The 21,617-nt window shown below is 40.5% G+C and overlaps 1 protein-coding gene across 1 annotated transcript in view; it reads left to right on the top strand.

The window, feature by feature from the left end:
- polr3a (polymerase (RNA) III (DNA directed) polypeptide A) overlaps positions 1 to 21,617 on the top strand; it is a 40,885-nt gene continuing 19,268 nt past the window's right edge. The window contains exons 1-9 of the mRNA XM_087982275.1: positions 1 to 124; positions 3,986 to 4,121; positions 4,819 to 4,956; positions 7,413 to 7,584; positions 14,309 to 14,463; positions 14,923 to 15,162; positions 20,067 to 20,229; positions 20,867 to 21,003; positions 21,085 to 21,188. Of these exons, the coding sequence (XP_087838401.1) occupies positions 81 to 124; positions 3,986 to 4,121; positions 4,819 to 4,956; positions 7,413 to 7,584; positions 14,309 to 14,463; positions 14,923 to 15,162; positions 20,067 to 20,229; positions 20,867 to 21,003; positions 21,085 to 21,188 (1,289 nt within the window). The 5' untranslated portion in view covers positions 1 to 80. The remainder of the gene's footprint in view (positions 125 to 3,985; positions 4,122 to 4,818; positions 4,957 to 7,412; positions 7,585 to 14,308; positions 14,464 to 14,922; positions 15,163 to 20,066; positions 20,230 to 20,866; positions 21,004 to 21,084; positions 21,189 to 21,617) is intronic.

Genomic DNA, 21,617 nt, shown 5'->3' with positions numbered 1-21,617 from the left:
TCGGTGCCGGGGCTCGAGCCGCGGCCGTTGGAGTGTGAGGGTACCGGTGGTCGGTGGAGGCGGCCCGGAGAGCAGGCGGCATGGGGAAGGAACAGTTCAGGGAGACGGATGTGGCGAAGAAAATGTGAGTTGGGACGGCTGGAGCTTCAATGGAGAGCAGGGACTGTTCGTGGGCGACGGGTGGGAGACATAAGGGAAATGGGAGACATGGGGGAGGGGAAATGTGGGGGGGATGGGGGATGGAGGAGGGGGGGGGAGATGGATGGGGGGGGATATATGGAGGGGGGGATGGGGGAGAGGAGATGTGGGGATGGAGATGTTGGGAGGGGATGGGAGACATGAGGGAAATGGGAGACATGGGGGGAGGGGAAATGGGAGATGTTGGGGGAGGGGAGATATGAGGGAGATGGGAGACATGAGGGAGGGGGATGGGTGACACAGGGAGGATAGGACATGTAAGGAGGGGGAAACAGAAAGGGAATGGGAGGCATGAGGTGGGAGAGACTTGGATGGGGTAGAAGACGTGATGGGAGAATGGATGATGTGGGTAGCAGAAAGTTGGGAGACATGAAGGGGGTCATTAGAGACATGAGGGGTTGTGGTTTGAGCATAGTTTGGATGGTAGAAGTCATAAATCTTAGAAAGGTGAGGATGTCATAAGTGGTCGTGTTGAGATTGGATACCATGAGGGGTCTTGGAGCTCATGGGGTATTTGAGAGCTGAGGCATGAGGAAAGGTGGGGGAGACATAACAGGGAACATGGATCTTGAGTGAGGGATATTATGATAGATTGTGCGGTGGTCATTGGGGAACTGGAGAACAGAGGCTTAAGGAGGGATGGGGAGATGTAATAGAAATGGAGTAGGAGTGCAGTGATAGGATTAGTGGATGATATTGAGTTGAATAAGGGGAATGTTTGACAGGCAAGTGCATGTACTGCAGATGGCAGTAGTATATGTATGCTGTTGGTCCATTAATTACTACAGCTGTTCAAATATCCATGATCTATATTGGCTGCTGAAGATTTGGCAGGGCCATGTGTAAACTTATCTGTAACGTTTAATTTAGAGTACACATAGATGACTCTCAGTCATTTTGCAGCTAATCCTGGTATCCTAAGTGAGGCTGAGAAGGAGGGATGTTGGGGACTACTGAGCTTTTTGTTTGGCAAGAGGACTGGGGAGTAGAATGTGCAAGAGTATGAAATTTTGGGTAAAATAGTGGAATGTTTTGGAGTTTAAGGTGTGATTGAGAGTTGGAGTACATGATCATGGAAAACTTGGTTTGGTGGAAAGTTTATTTTGAAAATGTGTTCTGGCTAGTACACGTTGCTTAATGTTAGTCCCCACCTTTCTTGAGCATAATTCAGAGATGGTGCTTCTGCCAATTTGTAAGCAAAATGTCTCTATGCCCCTTTACTTCATCCTCTTTAATATAACAGTGGAAGTGCCAGGATCAGTCATTCTGAAAATTAACACTGGTCCAGTGGCAATCTCACTGGACGTGCATATGAATTAGTGCAGTAGTAGGCTACTTGGCCCTTTAAGTCTGCCCTGCATTGTCTTAAATAAGATCATGGTTGATCTGTTTGTGTTCCAAATTCTACATTCCCAACTATCCCTGTGAAAATATTTTGTGCTCCCATCTCCATCACTTTCTGAGGTAGAGTATTCCAAAGTCTCTCAACGCTCAAAGAGCAACATTTCTCCCTCATCTATGTCCTAAAAGGGTGATCCCTAATTTCAAAACACTGTCGCCTAGTTCTGGGTTGGGCCACAAAATGAAACATTATTTCCACATCCACCTTGTCCGGACTATTTTAAACATCAATCAAATCGTGCCTTGTTCTTTTGAATTGTAGTGAAAATGAACACGGCCTGTCCAGGTTTTTCTCTTAAAAGAGTTCTCCTGTTCCATATATCGATCTAATAGGCCATGCTTCTGTAATAACTATTGATGACATTCATTTAAATATGCACTACCAATTCATTAACTTTATTATCAACACAGTACACATTGAGATGCAGATCGTTTAGTTTTGTTTTTTTATCTTGTAATACCTAGTTGTGACTGCTAGTATATTCTTAGGGCTTTTTTTTCTCTCTCCCTTCGTGCCATTCTCTGACCTTCATTTCCACATTCATATTTTGCTGTGCTGCCTTGGCTCTATGCTTGGATTTGTTACAACTACCCAAACTTTATCATTCAGCTTCCTTGTTTAGTTTAAAGCCATCTCTACTTTCGTGGTTATGTAGCCTAAATAAATACCTGTCCCAGCTATACAGATCCCACTTTCCCCATACTGGTGCCCCACGAATCAGAACCGACTTCAGCCCATTGAATCTACGCCAGTCAAAAACGACCACCTAACTATTCTAATGTAATTTACCAGCACTTAGATCATTGCCTTGTATGACTTAGCATTGCAAACGCTCATCTAAATACTTAAATGTTATGAGGGCTTCAGCCTCTATCACTCTTACAGGCAGTGAGTTCTCAATTCCCACTATCCTCTGGATAAAAAGGTTTTTCCTCACCTCTCTAAATTTTCTGTCCTTTTCCTTAAATCTATGACCTGGGTCATTGATTCCTCCATCAGCAGGAAAGGCTTCTTGCTGTCTATCTTTGCTCCTCATAATTTTTATATCTCAGTCACATCCTCTCTCAATTTCCCTGCTTTTAAAAGAAACAACTCCAGTCTGTCCAATTTCTCTTCATAACTGAAACTTTCCAGCCCAGGCAGAATCCTTGTAAAGCTCCTCTACACCCACTACAGTGTTTTCACATTACTCCATAATGTGGGTTCCAGAACTGCATGCAATGCCCTAGCTTTGACCTAACCAATGTTTCATATAATTCCAACAGGACTTCCCTGCTTTTAAACTCTCTCTGTCTTATCTTATAAAGGCAAGTATACCATTTACTGTATCCTCTTAACAACTTTATACCTGTTGATACCAGGATCCTACCATTCGTGATATATTCTTTTGTCTTGTATGTCCTGTCCAAGTGCATCACCTTACCTGCATCTGAATTGAATTCCATTTGCCACTGATCAGTCCATGTGACCACCCAGTCTCTATCCTCTTGTAAGCTAAGGTTATCTGCCCCAGTATTGAACGCCCCTCACTTCTCAAATTTTATCCATCTTCTGCTAGTTTTCATGCAGCTCAAGTCAATAATCCAGCAATGATATTTTTTGAGGTTCTGCTTTTTAAATTGGAACCTGATTTTTTCACACTACTGTCAAATTGTCAATAAAATAAACCTCATTCACTTCTGTTCTTTAATGGGAGAATTCAGTGTTGATTAGTGTTCTAGCCTGCACTTCCTAACTGCCATCTCAGTATTCTAGTGGTTCAAGGCCAAAAATGGTTAATCTGCAAGTGATGGCTTTGCCAGTGCTGCCCACTTTCCATGAAAGTATTAAAGAAAAAGAATGATGTTTCGTATACTGGTAAGAATGTTGGATTCATCCATTTTGAGTTTTGAAGATTTGGTTTTTGGTATTTCTTATTGGCGAATAAGAGGTGAACACGCTCGGCTTGCAAAGTTCTTGCTCATGCTAGAAACTTCACTGCGTGCATAGAACACCAGGAGAAAGAGTCATTGACAATTTGGAAACTTTGAGCATTTTTTTTAAAAAAAGGTTTTTAACCTTTTAGAATTGCCATGTGTGTTTTAATAAGTCTGGTCCATTATTTGATGAAAGATGTAATGGTTTATAAATCCTAGTCATGTAGATGAATTAATATTGAGTACCTGATGAATACACTTAATGCTTCAAGTGGAATTCCGGGGTTATAAGTGGCCTGTTAGCAATCATATTGTGTGCAAAGAATTAAACTAACATTTGTCAGAAAGATATAAACAAAATTAAAATGGTTATTTTGAGCCAGTTATCTTTTTAATTCAGACTGATCTGTTTCTCTGTTATATGCAACATACAAGACCATAGTGACCCTAGCTTTGTTTCCTCATAAAGAAGCCACATATGTTTTGGGATGAAGTCTGCAGAGCAGATGAGGCAGCAAGCGCATATCCAAGTGGTCAGCAAGAACCTGTATAGTCAAGATAACAGTCATACTCCTTTGACCCATGGTGTACTAGATCATCGCATGGTAAGCTCAGAATTCATATGCACTAATATTGTAGTAACAAGGCTTTTTAAGATAACTATCTTTAGGATTGCATTGTCAAGTGAAAGCATTAAGTACTGTTGCTAATTGGCTTGTACAGTATTTCTCCTTTTTTGAAGTTATGGATGCAGTTTAATTTTTTGAAGTACCAGTCATAATCTGAGTTAATCTTTTAGCCACCTATCTGGACGGCATGGTCAGTCAGTAGTTAGCACTGCTGCCTCTCAGCACCAGGAACTTGGGTTTGAATCCAGCCCCAGGTGGCTTTCTGTGTGGATGCACATTCTTCCTGTGTCAGTGTGGGCTTCTTCTGGGTAATCCAGTTCCCCCCCACAATCCAAAGACGTGCAGGTTAGGTGGATTGGCCAGGCTAAATTGCCCATAGTGTCCAGGGATTTGTAGGTTAGATGAATTAGCCATGAGAAAATTTGGGGTTACAAGGAAAAGGTAAGGGGATGGGTTTGAGTTGGACGTTCTTTGTGGAGTCGGTATTGCCTTCAAATGGCCCACTTCCACACTGTCAAAATACCAGATGGTAACAACCTAGAAGAAAATACATTTAATTGTGATGCAGTATATGTTGCTATTAAATTGATTGGAAAGCAGTTTTGTGACTTTGCTATTCTGTCATGGAACAGTAATATGTTCTTAATCAATCTTAACACTCGTACTTCAATAGGGAACTAGTGAGAAGGATCGTCCGTGTGAAACATGTGGGAAGAATCTGGCTGATTGCATTGGACATTATGGATACATTGACTTGGAGCTGCCATGTTTCCATGTTGGTTATTTTAAAGCTATTATTGGCATCTTGCAGGTAGGAAAAATAACATACAGTTGCTGTTAATGTACTAATTCTGCAAATGGTAACCTTGTTGGTTAGCTATGGGATTGAATTTGATTCATTAAGATAATGGTATTGTACCATTATTCAAAGGGGTGCAAAGGATAGACTAACTAATTATAGGCCACACAATCTGCTTGCTTTCCTTCATTGATGAGGTATTATGGAACTATGTCAGTCACTGGTTAAGTCACAGCTGAAATGTATTGTACAGTTTGGCTTGCTACATTGCAGGAACGGAATAATTGTTCTAGATATTGTGCCGTGGGAATTTATAACTATGTTACCAGGGTTTGAACATTTTAGCTTTAAGGAAAGTTTAGATGGGCAAGAGTTGCTTTCCTTAGAACAAAGCAGGTTGGGCTTATATAGAGTGGATAGGGAATATCTATTTCTCCCTAATGGAGAAGCAATTTACCAAAGGGCATAATTTAAGGTAACTGATAGAAGGACTAGAGGGACATGAGGAAATGCCTTTTCACTCAAGGGTGGTGAGTATTTTGAAGATGCTACCCAGTTTGGTGGGTGAATGCCAGAACCCTCGATTCATTTAGCTAAAAAAAACCTGAATCCACACCTGAAATGCTGTAATCTGTAAGGCTGTGGACCAGATGCTGGGAAGTAGGCTTAGATGGGCAGCTAGTGTATTTGATCAACGTGGACAGGAGGGGCTATATGGTCTCTTTCTGTGCCATAACCAATAACCCAAACTCACTCGTTTAGCTATGAAGACAAACTGCCTAATGTTCTGAAACTAGTTTCCAGTTGTCTGCATTACATTTCTCTTTCTTTTATTAGGTTTTGAACCCTAGCTCAAAAGAAAGTGTTTGGAAAATGGAAATGTCACAGAGCAACAGGGAGCTCTGAACTTTTGGTTGAACTTTGTGGATCAATCCACCTGACATATACTGACGTCAAAGTGTTTGATGCTGTCAGTGTGTGGAAAGAAGTGGCAGTGATCATCAAAGTATTTATCATTTTTGACCTTGATAGGTGTATCTGAATTTGAGCAAAAATATGCCTTGATTGTGGGTGACCTTATTTTCAAATGGTCATTTTATGTACTGTAAATGCATTTCAACAATCTTGAAGAACGAACTGAGATTTTATTAAGAAGGGTTTGGAGGGATATGGGCGAAATGCTGGAAAATGGGACTAGATCAGTTTAAGCTGAACGGTCTGTTTCCGTGCTGTATAACTCAGTGACTATAGTCAGTAGCATTACTGAAAATCCCCCTCCTGCACAACAGGGAGAATTTTGTGGTCACAATTTATTTTATTTGATTTCAAGCTGCTCTCACTTGGAGTAGAGAATAATGAACAAGGTTTTTCAGTGTTACTTAACCAGCATTAGGTCAGTCAGAGGGAACCAAAGAAGAGATGACGAACTTTTGAGCAGATTGAAAATATTTGGAAAGGAGAACATTGTAATAACTGTTTCTTTAACAAAACTTGCTGCACCTCTTTGGGCTGTGTTTTAAGTTGTACAAGCCCTTGGTGCATCTTAGACATTTAGTTATTTTGTAATTTGGAATGTCCATGATAACATTGTTCTTTCTGTATTTCATTATGCAAGTTTTGCAAACATAATAGGGTAAATAGTGGAGTGCCACAGGGATTAGTGCTAGGGGCATATCTATTTACAGGAAATATTAATGATTTGGATGAGGGAAGTGAACGTACTCAGGTTGAAAGTACTATCATCAAGTTTGCAGATGACACAAGATTAGATGGGAAGGAATGTGATGAGGATAATACAATCTGCAAAGGAACATAGGTTAAGCGAGTGGGGGAAAAAACTTAGCAAATGGAATATAATGTGGGAATATGTAATGCTGTGAACTTTGGCAAGTAGAATAAAAAAGCTGATTTTTATTTAAATGGAGAAAGACTGCAGAAAGCTGCAATACAGGGATTTATGGGTCCCCGTGCATGAATCACAAACAGCTAGTGTCTAAGACTGAGATGGGGAAGAACTTTTTCTCTGGCAGTGGAATTCTTTACTGCAGAGGGCTATCAAGGTTGGGTTGTCAAGTATATTCAAGATTGAGATCGATTTTTAATCATTAAGGGAGTCTGGGTTATGGGGATAAAGCAAGAATGTTGAGTTTAGGATTATCAATTCAGTTAGGATCTCATTGAATAGCAAAGTAGACTCAGGCCAATTGGCCTACTTTTGCTCGTGTCTTATGCCGATGATCACACAGCAAGATTCCTTCTTGTCTTTAGTGGCTAGAATATTGAAAACGGCAGTTAATGTCCTTAAGGTATATTGCACTTGGTTTGGATCTAACATTCACCATCGTGTTCAACTCCCAATCCCTGATTAAAAGTCTAATTCACTGTGTCATGCATGCACACCTACCTGCAGTTGTCTAGGAAGCTAATGGTTCAAGCTGCTTATGCTTTGGTATATTTATTTTTCGCAGATGATCTGTAAAGTATGCTCTCATATTCTGCTGTCTCAAGAAGAAAAGAAGCTGTTTCTCGATACTTTAAAAAGACCTGGATTAACCTATCTTCAGAAACGAGGCCTAAAGAAAAAAGTTTCTGAGAAATGCAGGAAAAGGACCTTTTGTCTATATTGTGGATCCTTCAATGGTAGGAGTTTATTGTAAAGTATTGCTGGTATTTAGTTAATTATGGAAAATGTACACAAAAAATACTTAATTTATAACTTACCGTAGTTGAGAGTGTTTCTGTATGCCTCGTCAGCTTGGTTGTTCATTAGTAACTTTTATCACTGTTGTAAACTGTGGAATATTACTAGGTAATGCATTAATCTTTGACTTATTAGACTTATGCTCGAAACATCGACTCTCCTCCTCCTCAGATGCTACCTGACTAGCTGTGTTTTTCCAGCACCACATTTTTTGACTCTGATCTCAGGGCATCTGCAGTCCTCACTTTCTCCTTGTTGTCTATCTGGACTTCAGAAAGGCATTTGACAACGTTCAGCATGATAGACTGGTTAACAAAGTTAGATCACATGGTGTATAGCAAGAACTAGCCATTTGGATACAAAATTGGCTCGAAGATAGGAATCAGGGTGGTGGTGGAGGGTGCTCTCCGGACTGGAGGTATGTGACCAGCAGTGTGCTGTGAGGATCAGTACTGGGTCCACTGCTCTTTGTCATTTTTATAAATGACTTGGCTTTAAATATAGGAGGTATGGTTAGTAAGTTTATAGATGTCATCAAAATCAGTGGTGTTGTGGACAGTGAAGAAGGTTACCTCAGAGTACAGCAGGATCTTGATCAGATGGGCCGAAGGGCTGACGATTTTAATCTCTATAAGTGTGAGTTGCTGCAATTTGTTAGGGCAGAACTTATATACTTAATGGTAAGGTTCTGGGGAGTGTTGCAGAACAAAGGGACCTTGGAGTCCAGATTCATAGTTCCTTGTCAGTGGACTTGTAGGTAGACAGGGTAGTGAGTGAAGCGTTTGGTATGCTTGCCTTTATTGATCAGTGAATTGAGTGTAGGAGTTGGGAGGTCATGTTGCAGCTGTACAGGACATTGGTTAAGCCACTTTTGGAATATTGCGTTCAATTCTGGTCTCCCAGCTATAGGAAAGATGTTGTGGAACTTGAAAGTTTTCAGAAAAGATTCAAAGAATGTTGCCAGGGTTGGAGAGTTTGAGCTATAGAGAGAGGCTGATTAGGCTGGGACTATTTTCTCTGGAGCATCGGAGGCTAAGGCATGACCTTATAGAAGTTCATAAAGTCATGAGAGACATGGATAGGGTGAATAATGAAGTTCTTTTCCCAGGGAAGGGGAGTCCAAAACTAGAGGGAATAGGTTTAAGGTGAGAAGGAAAAGATATAAAAGGGATCGAAGGAGCATTTTTTCATGCAGAGGGTCATAGAATCCCTACAATGTGGAAACGGGCTATTTGGCCCAAGAAATACACACTGACCCTCTGAAGAGTATCCTACCCAGAACCATTGCCCTACACTATTACTCTACATTTCCCCTGATTAATGCACCTAACCTACACATCTCTGAACACTATGGGCAATTTAGCATGGCCAATTCACCCAACCTGCACATCTTTGGACTGTGGGAGGAAACCTGGGCAGCCACGGGGAGAATATGCAAACTCCACACAGGCGATTGAATCGAACCCAGGCCCTGCTGCTGTGAGGTAGCAGTGCTAACCACAGAGCCACCATGCCGAGGGTGGTGCATGAATGTATGGAATGAGCTTCCAGAGGAAGTGGTGGAGGCTGGTATAATTACAACATTTAAAAGGCATCTGGATGGATACATGAATAGGAAGGGTTTAGAGGGATATGTACCAAATGCTGGCAAATGGGACCTGATTAACTCAGGGTATCTGGTCAGCATGGATGTGTTGGACTGAAGAAACTGTGTTTCCATGCTATGCATCTCTGTGACACAATGTTTGCATGTATTTTGAGCCCACAAGGTCACACTGAATACTCTGGCAAGTTCATGTATTCTGCTTTGTGGGTAAGCTGACCAATAGAAGAGTGTCAATAAACAGAAACTTTCAGATTATGATCGCAGTAATCCTGATCTTTGCACCAAAATTCTTTCAGCAGAGATTGAAAAGAAACAACGGTGGCGCAGTGGTTAGCACTGTCTCACAGCGCCAGGGACACTGGGTTCGATTCCAGCCTTGGGTGACTGTGTGGTGTTTGCACATTCTCCGCATATCTGTGTGGGTTTCCTCCAGGTGCCCTGGTTTCCTCCCGCAGTCCAAAGATGTGGAGGTTAGGTGAATTGGCTGTGCTAAATTGTCCATAGTGTTCAGGGATGTTTAGGCTAGGTGCATGAGTCATGGGTAAATGTAGACTAATAGGGTAGGGGAATAGGTTTGGGTGGGCTACTCTTCGGAGGGTCAGTGTGGACCTGTTGAGCCAAAGGCCTGTTTCCACAGTGTAGGGTTTCTATGAAAGCAGCAGACGTTTTTGCAAAGTACTGAATTAGACTGAGAATCTTTTAAAATGAAAATTTTATTCATACTTAAAAATATAACATCCAAAAAGAATCATTTTACCGAGTGGCAAAAATCTTGCATCAAATCTTGAAGAATTTGTAAAAATGTGGTCAAGGTGAAAGTCAGCCAACTGAGATATTTCATTAACAGGATCCTGGCTTTAAAATAACCTTTCAGTCTCTCAAATTGTTTGCATATTTTAAAAAAGGGTTTTTAAATCGCCAACCTTATGATGTATTAGCTTGGTTCAGTTGATAGTGTTGCCTCTCGGTCAGAATCCTCATTCCTGAAGAAGGGCTTATGCCCGAAACGTCGATTCTCCTGCTCCTCGGATGCTGCCTGGCCTGCTGTGTTTTTCCAGCACCACATTTTTCAACTCTGATACTCCAGCATCTGCAGTCCTCACTTTTTCCCCCCTCGGTCAGAATGCCATGGGTTCAAGTTCCTCATCAATTCAGTGCTATGCATCTCTATGACTCTGTGCTGAAGTTGGGTGACATTGTCACAAAGATTTTTTTGGATGATGGATAAAATGGAGGCCTCCTCAACTCAATCTAATAATTAATTAAGAGTTTCAAATTTCAAACTGTTATTTAACAAAAATCAAGCCTTTTCAATCTTCCTCCTTAATCCAACACTATCAAAAAGCAGTTTAACTGTAAACTCATCATTTTATTCTTTGTCGGTTTTACTGTTTGTATACGCACAACATGGAATTTTCAATGTAATTAATTCAAGATCATGTTTTAGGTTAGTTCTAAAATGTTATACAGTATCATAAGACCATAGAAATAAGAACGGGAGTAGGCTGTTGGTCCCCTCAAATCTGCCCTGCCATTCAACAAGGTTATGGTTGATCTTTGTCGAGAGCGTGGTGTTGGAAAAGCACAGCAGGTCAAGCAGCATCCAAGGAGCAGGAGAATTGACATTCCAGGCATAAGCCCTTCATCAGGAATGAGGCTGGTGGGCTGGGGGGATTGAGAGAGAAATGGGAGGGGGCTGGGGCAGGGGAAAGGTAGCTAAGAATGCGATAGGTAGATGAAAGTGGAGGAGAGGTGATAGGTCGGAGAGGAGGGTGGATTGAATAAATGGGAATATCAATGGACAGGTCAACAGGATGGTGCTGAGTTGGAGGCTTGGGGTTGGGATAAGGTGAGGGGGAGGGGAAATGAGGAAACTGGTGAAATCCACATTAATTCCATGTGGTTGCAGGGTCCCAAGGCAGAAGATGAGGCGTTCTTCCTCAAGCTGTCGGGTGGTTAGGATTTGGCAATGGAGGAAGCCCAGCACCTGTATGTCCTTGGTGGAGTGGGAGGGGGAGTTGAATGTTCACCCACAGAGCGGTGGGGTTGGTTGGTGCGGTGTCCAAGAGATGTTCTCTCAAACAATCCACAAACTGGTGTCCTGACTCCCTGATGTAGAGGAGACCACATCAGGTGCAATAGATGCAGTAGATGACATCGGTGTAAGTACAGGTAAATTTCTGTCAGGCGTGGAAGGATTTGGATTCATGCTTGCAGGTCGTATATTTGTCATTTTTACTACAATCCCATTGACTCCCACTGCTACTTGGACTACACTTTCTCCCACCCTGCCTCATGTAAAAACACCATCACTTATTAGCAACTCCTCCACCTCCGCTGTATCTGTTTCCAGGATGGTCAATTCCACCACAGAAAATTCCAGATGGCCTCCTCCTCCAAAGACCACAATTTCCTCTCCCTCATGGTCGACAATGCCCTCCAGTGAATCTCTGCCCTTGAACATCACCCCTCCCAATGCAACAAGGACAGACCCCACCAGCATGTCCTCACTTTCCACCCCACCAGCCTCCATATACATTGCATCATCCTCTGCCACTTCCACCACCTACAAACAGACTCCACCACTCGGGATATACTTCCCTCCCCACCTCTATCAGCATTTTGGAAGGACTATTCCCTTCGCAACTCCTTTGTCAGATCCATGCCCCCCCCCCACTAGCCAATACCCCATCCCTGGCACCTTGCCTTGCCTTTGCAAGAAGTGCTAAATCTGCGTCCACACCTCCCCCCTCACCTCTGTTCAAGGCCCCAAAGGATCATTCCACATCAACAGAAATTTACCTGTACTTCCACTGATGTCATCTACGGTATCCGTTGCACCTAATGTGGTCTCCCCTACAACGGGGAGATGGGACTCCAACTTGCGGATCATTAAGGAGAACATCTCCTGGACACCCGCACCAACCATCCCCACCGCCCCGTGGCTGAACACTTCAACTCTCCCTCCCACTCCACCAAGGACATGCAGGTGCTGGGCATCCTCCATCGCCAAACCCTAACCATCCAATGCCTGGAGGAAGAACGCCTCATCTTATGCTTTGAGACCCTGCAACAACACAGGATTAATGTGGATTTCACCAGTTTCCTCATGTCCCCTCCCCCACACCTTATCCCAGTCCCAAGCCTCCAACTCTGCACCGCCCTCTTGCTCTTGATCTGTCCATTGTCTTTCCCATCTATCCGCTCCCCGCTCCTCTCTGACTTATAATTTTCTCCCCCACCTTCTGTTCAGTTCTTTTTCCTGAGGTCCTTACACACTTAGTGCAACTGCAACGCACCAACCTCTGTGAACAAGCAACCAAATTTATTAAGTGCAGTACAGTACAAGCTTTGGGGAAACTCTGAACACTCCTCACCATGCTTGTGAGTCATGTCCAGGGGTCTCTCTGTGAACAAAGGAAACAGTCCTTCCTTTATATAAAATCTTTACATCACAGTTAGTAATGCCCACAAAACAACCCACAGTCACATGCCACTCAAGATACAATACAGTGACCACCTCACCTCCAGAAACAATGTAATGCAAATCATCACTTAATGGTCAGATCTGGTGTGAATTGTATTTTTAAAAAACTATCGGGAGTAGTCAGAATTCCAATTATAATGTTCTTATTGATTTCTGAATAGGGGATGAAAATGTAAATCATCCCTGAATGGCAAGGGATGGGAATGTAAACCTCCCACTTCCACCTATAAGACAAAGACACATCACCCTACCCCCGGGACATTCAATTTTTTACAGATTAGCAGAGCAAATTAACATCGCTTTTTTAATATCTCTTTAATATCACACTTCATCTACCTATTGCATTCTCGGCTACCTACCCCACAGCCCCAACTCCACCCCCCCCCCCCCCCCCCCATCTATCTCTCGGCCCCTGGCCCACAGGCTTCATTCCTGAAGAAGGTATATGCCTGAAACGTCGATTCTCCTGCTCCTCAGATGGTGCCTGACCTGCTGTGTTTTTCCAGCACCACAGACTCAACTCTGATCTCCAGCATCTGCAGTCCTCACTTTCTCCTATGGTTGATCTTCCCCAGGCTTCAACTCCTCTTTGTGCCAGTCCCTCTTCGCCTTGAACTCCTGATATTTTGAGACCCGTCAACTTCCTCTTTAAATGTTTTCAGTGAACTAACCTCCATTACTCTCGGATAGAAATTTCCAGACATGCATAACAGTCTGGGAGACAAAATTCTTCAGCTTTTTAGTCACCTACTGCTGATTTCTGGAAAAAACGCCTAAATCCTCTGGTCTGCCACCAGTTTTTGACATTTCATCTGCCTTAGTTTTTGGTTGAATATGCTGCTTGACTACCTTTGTTTACCTAAGGTAGTTCATCCTTCTGATCAAGTCCTTATTTTTGACTAGACTAAATTTTTCTTGACCATTATGAAATGTCTGCTTAAATGTTTGCCCCTGGTCATCTACAGATTATCCCCTTAAATCTATTTTCTCAGCCTGCTTTAGTCAACTCCTTCCTCATACTTCTGTAATTTCTCTTATTTAAGTGCAAGACAACGATTTGAGACCCAGGTTACTCTCCCTCAAACTGAATTTGAAATTATACCATATTGTGATCTCTATTCCTCCAGAGATGGTCACAAGATCCATTATTAATCCTAATTCATTACACATTACTAGATCTAAAATAGCTTGTTCCTGTGATATGTCTGAAATGTATTGCTCGAAGAAACAATCCTTGATACACTATAAATTTGTTTTCTTGTCACCCAAGCATTTTTGATCTGTCCAGTCAGTATACTGTTTATAATTGTTCACGCCACTTGTAGTGCCTTTCTTACATGCCTCCTTTACATCCAAATTTATACTTTACCACACAGCGAGTAATCCCTCCAGGAATTATAAACAACTTCCATTCATGACTCACTTGCTATTTCTGCCAAAACTGATTCCACATCACTATCCCAGAAATAAAGACGCTTTCCTAGCCCTTATCACAAATTGAACAGTTTTTTTGTATTTGTTTTTTCAGCTCATTCTATAGTTAAAATGTTGGCACTTTTATTTTAAATAGGTCCTGTGAAAAAATGCGGCTTATTAAAAATTATTCATGAAAAATACAAGACAAATAAGAAAGTGATGGATCCTGTGGTATCAGATTTTCTACAGTCTTTTGATATTGCCATAGAACACAACAAAGAAGTGGAGGCGTTGCTTGGAAGAGCTCAGGTTAGTGTTGTGATTTTCAAATTCTGCACTTTATTATCAAATTGAATGATCTTACGTAGTTTTATTAGTTTTTTGGATTGGTAAGATTGATAATGTGAGGTCTATTTGAGAACCTGACCAGCTGTCCAATGTAATAACTCATAAAAGAAAATACAAACTATGGAATGAAGTTAATTATAGCACTTGAAATTCTAATAGATATATTAAAGTTAAACTTTAATGGATAACTACTGTAAAGGTTTTCACAGAGCTAATCTTTGATTATCTTAACTATTGTAGATATGGATATTACAGCACAGATATTTTGAATATATAAATTAATTTGTACTTTATTGCAGTACGCTACTTTATTCAGTTAAAATTTGCTTGCTGCTCATATGATATCTGAGTACAGCATTAATTTATACCACTGGCAACTGGGGAAAAACAAGTTGTAACAACTCTCACTTCATTTTTCAGGAGAATCTAAATCCTCTTGTGGTGTTAAATATGTTTAAAAGAATTCCCTCAGAAGACATCCCACTGCTGCTTATGAACCTGGAAGCAGGAAAACCTGCAGACCTAGTCCTTACTCGATTACTCGTTCCTCCACTTTGTATCAGACCTTCAGTGGTCAGTGACCTTAAATCGGGAACTAATGAGGATGACTTAACAATGAAGCTGACAGAAATCATCTTCTTAAACGATGTAATTAAAAAGGTCAGGCAATGTTTCTAGTATTGATATTTTGCACAGCATTAGAATATAATATTTGATGATGAACATGTATTTAACATGCAGATGTGTAGTGAACTGATCTACTATGTAATAATTACAATAAGTAATACAGATTGTAAGTAACACGTTTTTTGAAAAGACATTCCCTGAAAACATTAGCAAAGATTAGCCTAAACAGATATAAATTTGTCTTTGTGTTAGGTTCTTTTCCCAAGGTTTCACACACTAGATGCAATTTGCACACATAAACTTTAACTGTTTGCAGAGGTTAATTAAAGCTTGTACAAGCTAGGTGATCCCTTGGACCCCTCTTCGCAGGCGTGCAAAGTCGAGTCAAAGAGGCCCCGAACAAAGAAAATGCCTCCTCGTTACACAGGTCAGTTGGTAATGCTCACAGATGCACTGGCCAGACAACCTCCTCTGTCCACACACACACACAGACACCCATAACCACGTTACCCCAGGTACAATGGTAAATGCCCTAATCCTGGGGAATCATTATGAAGACGATTTCCTGACTCCGTGTTTCCCCAAGACAATGTAGGTGTGATATGCCTAGCTTCAGGGATGGCTGTGAAAGCATTTCTGAATGGAAGTGACTGAATGATAGTTTAATTTGATAATAGTAGGAGAGTAGTAGCAAATGGCTGTTGAAATGGAGTAGGAGTCATCCATGTTCCTGCATGAATGTCATCCCCACCCATTTCCAGTTTAACCTTTAATATTACATTAATATCCAGAGAAATAGTCCAATTTAATCTTTTAACATTACATTTGTTCCTCAAGGATATTTGTTCTATACCTACCTTTTGGTTTTTTTAATTTAAATATTGATCTTTAATGTTCTTATTGCGAGCTAAAATGTGAAACGTATAATATCGTTTCATTCTCAGTCCCTTGGTAAGTGAGATATAAATGAGCGAAAATTCCCACCTCTACCTGGCCATTATGATGCCCTGTGTGTTTCCACTTCTAGCAAAAGAGTTTTTTTTTGTTTCAAGAGCAAGGATTGATGAATTTGGATCAAATGTAGGATTGCACTATCAAGGTAGTTACTTAGTATTTTTAATAGTTTGTCTGTTAAAATATTTTGACATTTGAAAGAATTGGTCGACATATTTAAGATGATACATTATCCAAGTAACTGATTTTATGAGAATTTTCTGTAAAATTTTTTTGTACAAGAAACTTGTTTTAACTGGCAAGTTATCAACTGGCACTCGATAAAACCAGCAAAAACCACCTACTGAACTGAAGCACTAAGTATTTCTTTAAAGAAACCCTCTTATTGGGTTTATTCATTTCAAATTACAGTTTGTGGTTTTTCTGGAAGGTTTTATTCTACAGATTATATGTACTATAAACAAGTCAAAGACTGAAGACATCTGGATTATTAGTGTTGGCTGCTGTTTGAACTCTGGTCACTATAGTTATGTCTGAGTAAGGCAGTATTTCCTGGAGCGGACTGAAGCAGCTAATTCTGACGATATAAAGTTTACTTAGAATTGTCTCAAAATGAGAGAGGGGTTCTCGTTGGTATCTAGTTAAAGGAAGGGAAAGCACCACTGTGACTTTTGTTTTATTCCTTGCGCTCAAACATTACCTCTATGTACACATATCTGATGTGACAGTTTTGCTGTTTATGCATTGTACAAACAGTACTTATTTGATCAAGAAATAATTTTGGAACACCTGTCGTGCAGTGCCTTTGATATTAAGATCCTGATAGAGATCAATAACAATTAAAAAATAAATTTCATCTTCCAATTAGCTGAACATTAGATTACTTACAGTGTGGAAACAGGCCCTTCGGCCCAACAAGTCCACACCAACCTGCCGAAGTGCAACCCACCCAGACCCATTCCCCTACATTAACCCCTTCAGCTAACACCACAGGCAATTTAGCATGGCTAATTCACCTAACCGGCACATTTTTGGACTGTGGGAGGAAACTGGAGTACCCGGAGGAACCCCACGCAGACACCGGGAGAATGTGCAAACTCCACACAGTCAGTTGCCTGAGACGGGAATTGAACCCAGGTCTCTGGCACTGTGAGGCAGCTGTGCTAGCCACTGTGCTGCCTACTATTACAGGATTTCATATTTTTAAGACTTATTATAATAAACAGACCAAAAACACTATTGACAAAACATATTTTTGCAGGCAACTTACAAATTTAAATTACAGAACTGAATTCCAGTCCCTCCCCTTATTTTAATGCAACCAACAAAAAAAACTTAGATATATGTTACACTGTTTTTAGCTGGACATTACATTCTCCCAGGCAAAAGCGAGGACTGCAGATGCTGGAGATTAGAGTCAACAGTGTGCTGCTGGAAAAGCACAGCAGCTCAGACAGTATCCGAAGGGCAGGAAAATCGGCATTTCCGGCAAAAGCCCTTTGTCAGGAATGAAGCAGGGGGCCTCTGGAGTGGAGAGATAAACATTCTCCCAGACCAGTCCAAACTGATTTGTATCTCCCAATGGTTTGCTACATTTCCTTTTTCAGCCTGGTAACTTCTCACCCTTCGTAGTGAAAGTGTTAATGAAGATCATCTTTCTTGCACAAATTACAAAGGAACCTCGATTATCCAAACGAGGTTTGCAGGCACTATTTCGTGCACATGGTACCCTGCCTCCCTGCCCGCCCTCAACCCTGTCCATGCCCACTTCAAACCCCGACCACCCCTCAATAGCCTTTGCCCTATACAGGACAATGTTGGAGAGATTATCTTGGGAAGAGGGGTTCGTGGTTCACCCCTATGTAGAACTCCAGAGGAAAATGGGGTGGGGTGTGAGACTGCAGGAGGTCTATCATTTGGAGACGGTGCCTGGACTCTCCAGGACTATTCTCAGCAGCATTTCAGTGAGCTGAGTTCGTTTTTAATTATTGTACCTGTAAACAAAAGACACAATCAGGGTTAAAATAGTTCTTTGACATAATGTTTCTATCGGGACCTTGAGATGCCCTTCAGATAATCCAAAATTCGGATAATTGATATTCAGATAATCGAGGTTCCTCTGTCGACACATCTTTCAGCTTTGTTTCAACTTCTCATAAGTTTGATCATTTTAATCCGAGCATGTACATCCACTTGCATTCTAGCACAGTGAACCATCCTGCATCTTCACAGATTAACCCATCATTGCAATATTCAGTGATGTTTTAAGAAAACTTATAAGCCAGTTTTTATACAGGCTTCCTCCGGACCTTTTGATGTTGTAATGTTAATCACATGGGTCTTGCATTCAGGTGGAAATGCTCCTTAGCCATCCTTGAGACCCCAATTCTGTTTGATCTTGGAAGTAAACAGACATTTTAAAGCACAGCTGTTTATAATCTGACATTCTCAACATTTTTTTTGTGTGACTTTGGAGACTCCCAGTCTATCCACTGTTAGCATTTATCCTGCTGGCATTGTCTCCCGAGTACAAATATCTTGCACTTTCTTTCCTGTAGGACAGTCTCTAACAATTAAACCACTGAGTTGGTTCAGGTAGACTTTAAGACAGGTTACATGATTCCCTTAAGCATGATTTTATGAACCACATAACTGACCCATTAGCAACCTACTATGATGTAAAAGCATTTCAGACTTCTGAACAAAGATACCATCTTGTGACTACTGTTTTAACTTTCTATATTTTTACTTTACATTCAACAATTTAGTTTCAAATAATAGGCAATACATGTATTGTATTAAACATTAATGCATTAAGCAAATTAGGAATTTTAATTTTTTTTGAATATTTCAAACTTTATGAAAGCAACAACTTTCTGTTTTTATATAGTTTTTCTTTTTAACTATGCCTCTTTGCTGTGAGGAAATTAATGTTCCATAGCCCTACAGGTGCATTGTAGCTGCCCGACAACCATGTGCAGCGTACAGTCACTCTGCTTTCGAAGCTCTCCTCTTCTTCTTTTGTACTAGAACCAAAGTCATGCCTACCCTATTATTTTGCTTTGTTTCACTGTGATCGACTTCTTCACCAGATCAGTTTTCTTTTCTGACATAGTATGCAATGATTTTCATCCTGCTCCATTCTGTCAGCAAAAACATTAAAGAAATGTAAACTTAAATATTTGAATTATCCACAGGGCAACCTCGAATATCCGAACGACATGGGTGGGGAGTATTTTGTCCAGATAATTGAATGTTTGGATTACACAGTTTGCCCAAGCATTGGGATCTTGAAATCTTGTTCAGATAATCCAAAATTCAGATAATTGAATGTTCAGATAACACAGTTTAGCCAAGCATCGGGACCTTGCGATCTTGTTCGGATCGTCGATGTTGTTCTGTACAGAAGACAGAAAATAGAGAAGGAAGAGAAAATCTGAAAGGAAAACGCTTAAGGAATATAGGTGTTCTAGGTAAACAGAGATTTGGCTAGCATTTATAGTATTACTGATGTCACAAAAATATATTGGACTGACATTTAGAAGCAGTGATGCAGGCACGTATAGTGAAGTGGACATTAGCATTCTTAAGGTAAAATTAGATTGAAAATGGTTATATCAAGCAAAAGCCTTATCTCTGTATTTAAAAAAAAGGAAATGGAAATTGCCATAACATTATGAACTGGTGCTGTAAAATGTCACCATACTTTTTCCAGATGATAGAGCTGCAGACTCCTTCGAGAGAGAGTGGTTATTTAACATGAGGGTAACCACGCCTCAAATGAAGGGAGAGATTGAGAAGGAGAATCCTTCATGGCAGTTTTAGCTGGTGCAGGAATTGAACCCACACTGTGCATCACAAACCCGCTGTTCAGCCAAATGACCCCTGTCTCAGTATAGTCCACTTGTAAACTTCAGTTCAAAATCCATTTGAATGCCTCCACTTCAACAAGTATAATTAGATCATGAACTTTGTTTCCTCAGCATCGAATGTCTGGAGCAAAAACTCAAATGATCATGGAAGATTGGGATTTCCTACAATTACAGTGTGCGCTTTACATCAATAGTGAACTTTCTGGAATTCCTCTCAACATGGCACCCAAGAAGTGGACCAGAGGATTTGTACAAAGGCTGAAAGGAAAACAAGGTAACTTTTCTGATAAATGTAATTAAATGATAAATGCAATTTAATAAAAGCTTTCCAGAATGATTCCATAAGTGAACAAAAAAGTACATTTGAGTATCTCCACAATTAATACTGTTAGAGCAGTCCAACATGACAGGAGCTCAATAATGCCAGCATTCTTAAGAAATTCGGTAGTTAATTCAAACTTCAGATGCTGTGAAAATGTGTGATCTCCTGTGTCTTTCTTTCAATGACGTTTGAGAAGCCATAAATTTAATTTTGTGCATAAAGCTTAAAAAAAAATGTTCACTGTGTTTAGGTTTTCGTCACTTCCCTTGGGAGTTTCTAACTCCATTGACTTAATATCAAGATCTGAATCTTCAGTAATCTCTTTTTCCAGCTTGATAGCTATCGATGTCCTTTCACCTCTTTTCCCTCCCCCCCGCCCCCCAACTCCCCAAAAAAAATGTAACTGTTAACTATACAATTTCAGTGATCAAGACATAAGCACATACTCATCAAGATTATTTATAGGTGTCTGTAAGACTGAAAAGGCTGTTGGTTTTTTTTAAATGCACATAACTTAACAATACATCATACTCTTCATATTGGAAGAATTTTAATACGTAATGGTAACTCATTTAACATTGAACTTCAGGTCGATTTCGAGGAAACTTGTCTGGTAAAAGAGTGGATTTTTCTAGCAGAACTGTAATCTCTCCTGATCCTAACTTGCGTATAGATGAAGTAGCAGTTCCAGTACATGTGGCAAAGATCCTGACATATCCTGAAAGGGTGAGTCCTTTTAAGGATTTTTTTTTCTCTTTAATATAAAGTGACTGTTAAAGTTTATTCACTGAGATATTTTTACAACAGGTAACAAAAGCTAACCTGGAATTCATGCGGAAGCTTGTACGTAATGGACCTGAAGTACATCCAGGGGCTAATTTTATTCAACAGCGGCACACAAATCTGAAGAGGTGGTTGTTCCCTATTAAATTTTATTTTATAACTGAAGGTTCTCTATTTATATCTTTCCCTTCCCAGTCTTAACTTAATTAGTCTTCAGCTTAGCTGTTTTTTCAGCAATTTTTACATCAATTTAATGAAAGAAAATCTGGAATTGAAACCTACTATCAGTAATAGTAATCATGAAACTATCTTTGTTGTGACAATACATCTAGTTCTCTAATAACCTTTTAAGGAAAAAATCCGGCTCCCTTATCTAGTCTGGCCTACACATGACTCCAGGACCACAGAAATGTAATTAACTTTTGACTGCCATGTAAAATTGCTGAGCAAAAACTTTAAGGACAATTAAGGACGGACAACAAGTGGTGGCCTTGCCAGCAAGACCCATATCCTACTAAATAATCTTTTAAAAAACTAAGTCAGCTGCATATCATAAA

The sequence above is a fragment of the Chiloscyllium plagiosum genome, unplaced genomic scaffold, assembly GCF_037043375.1.
Source record: "Chiloscyllium plagiosum isolate Xiang-an unplaced genomic scaffold, Cpla_swu_hap1 HiC_scaffold_43, whole genome shotgun sequence".
In the NCBI taxonomy this organism is placed as follows: domain Eukaryota; kingdom Metazoa; phylum Chordata; class Chondrichthyes; order Orectolobiformes; family Hemiscylliidae; genus Chiloscyllium; species Chiloscyllium plagiosum.
Note: the sequence above shows the minus strand (reverse complement) of the source record. Positions and strands in the feature narration are given on the sequence as shown.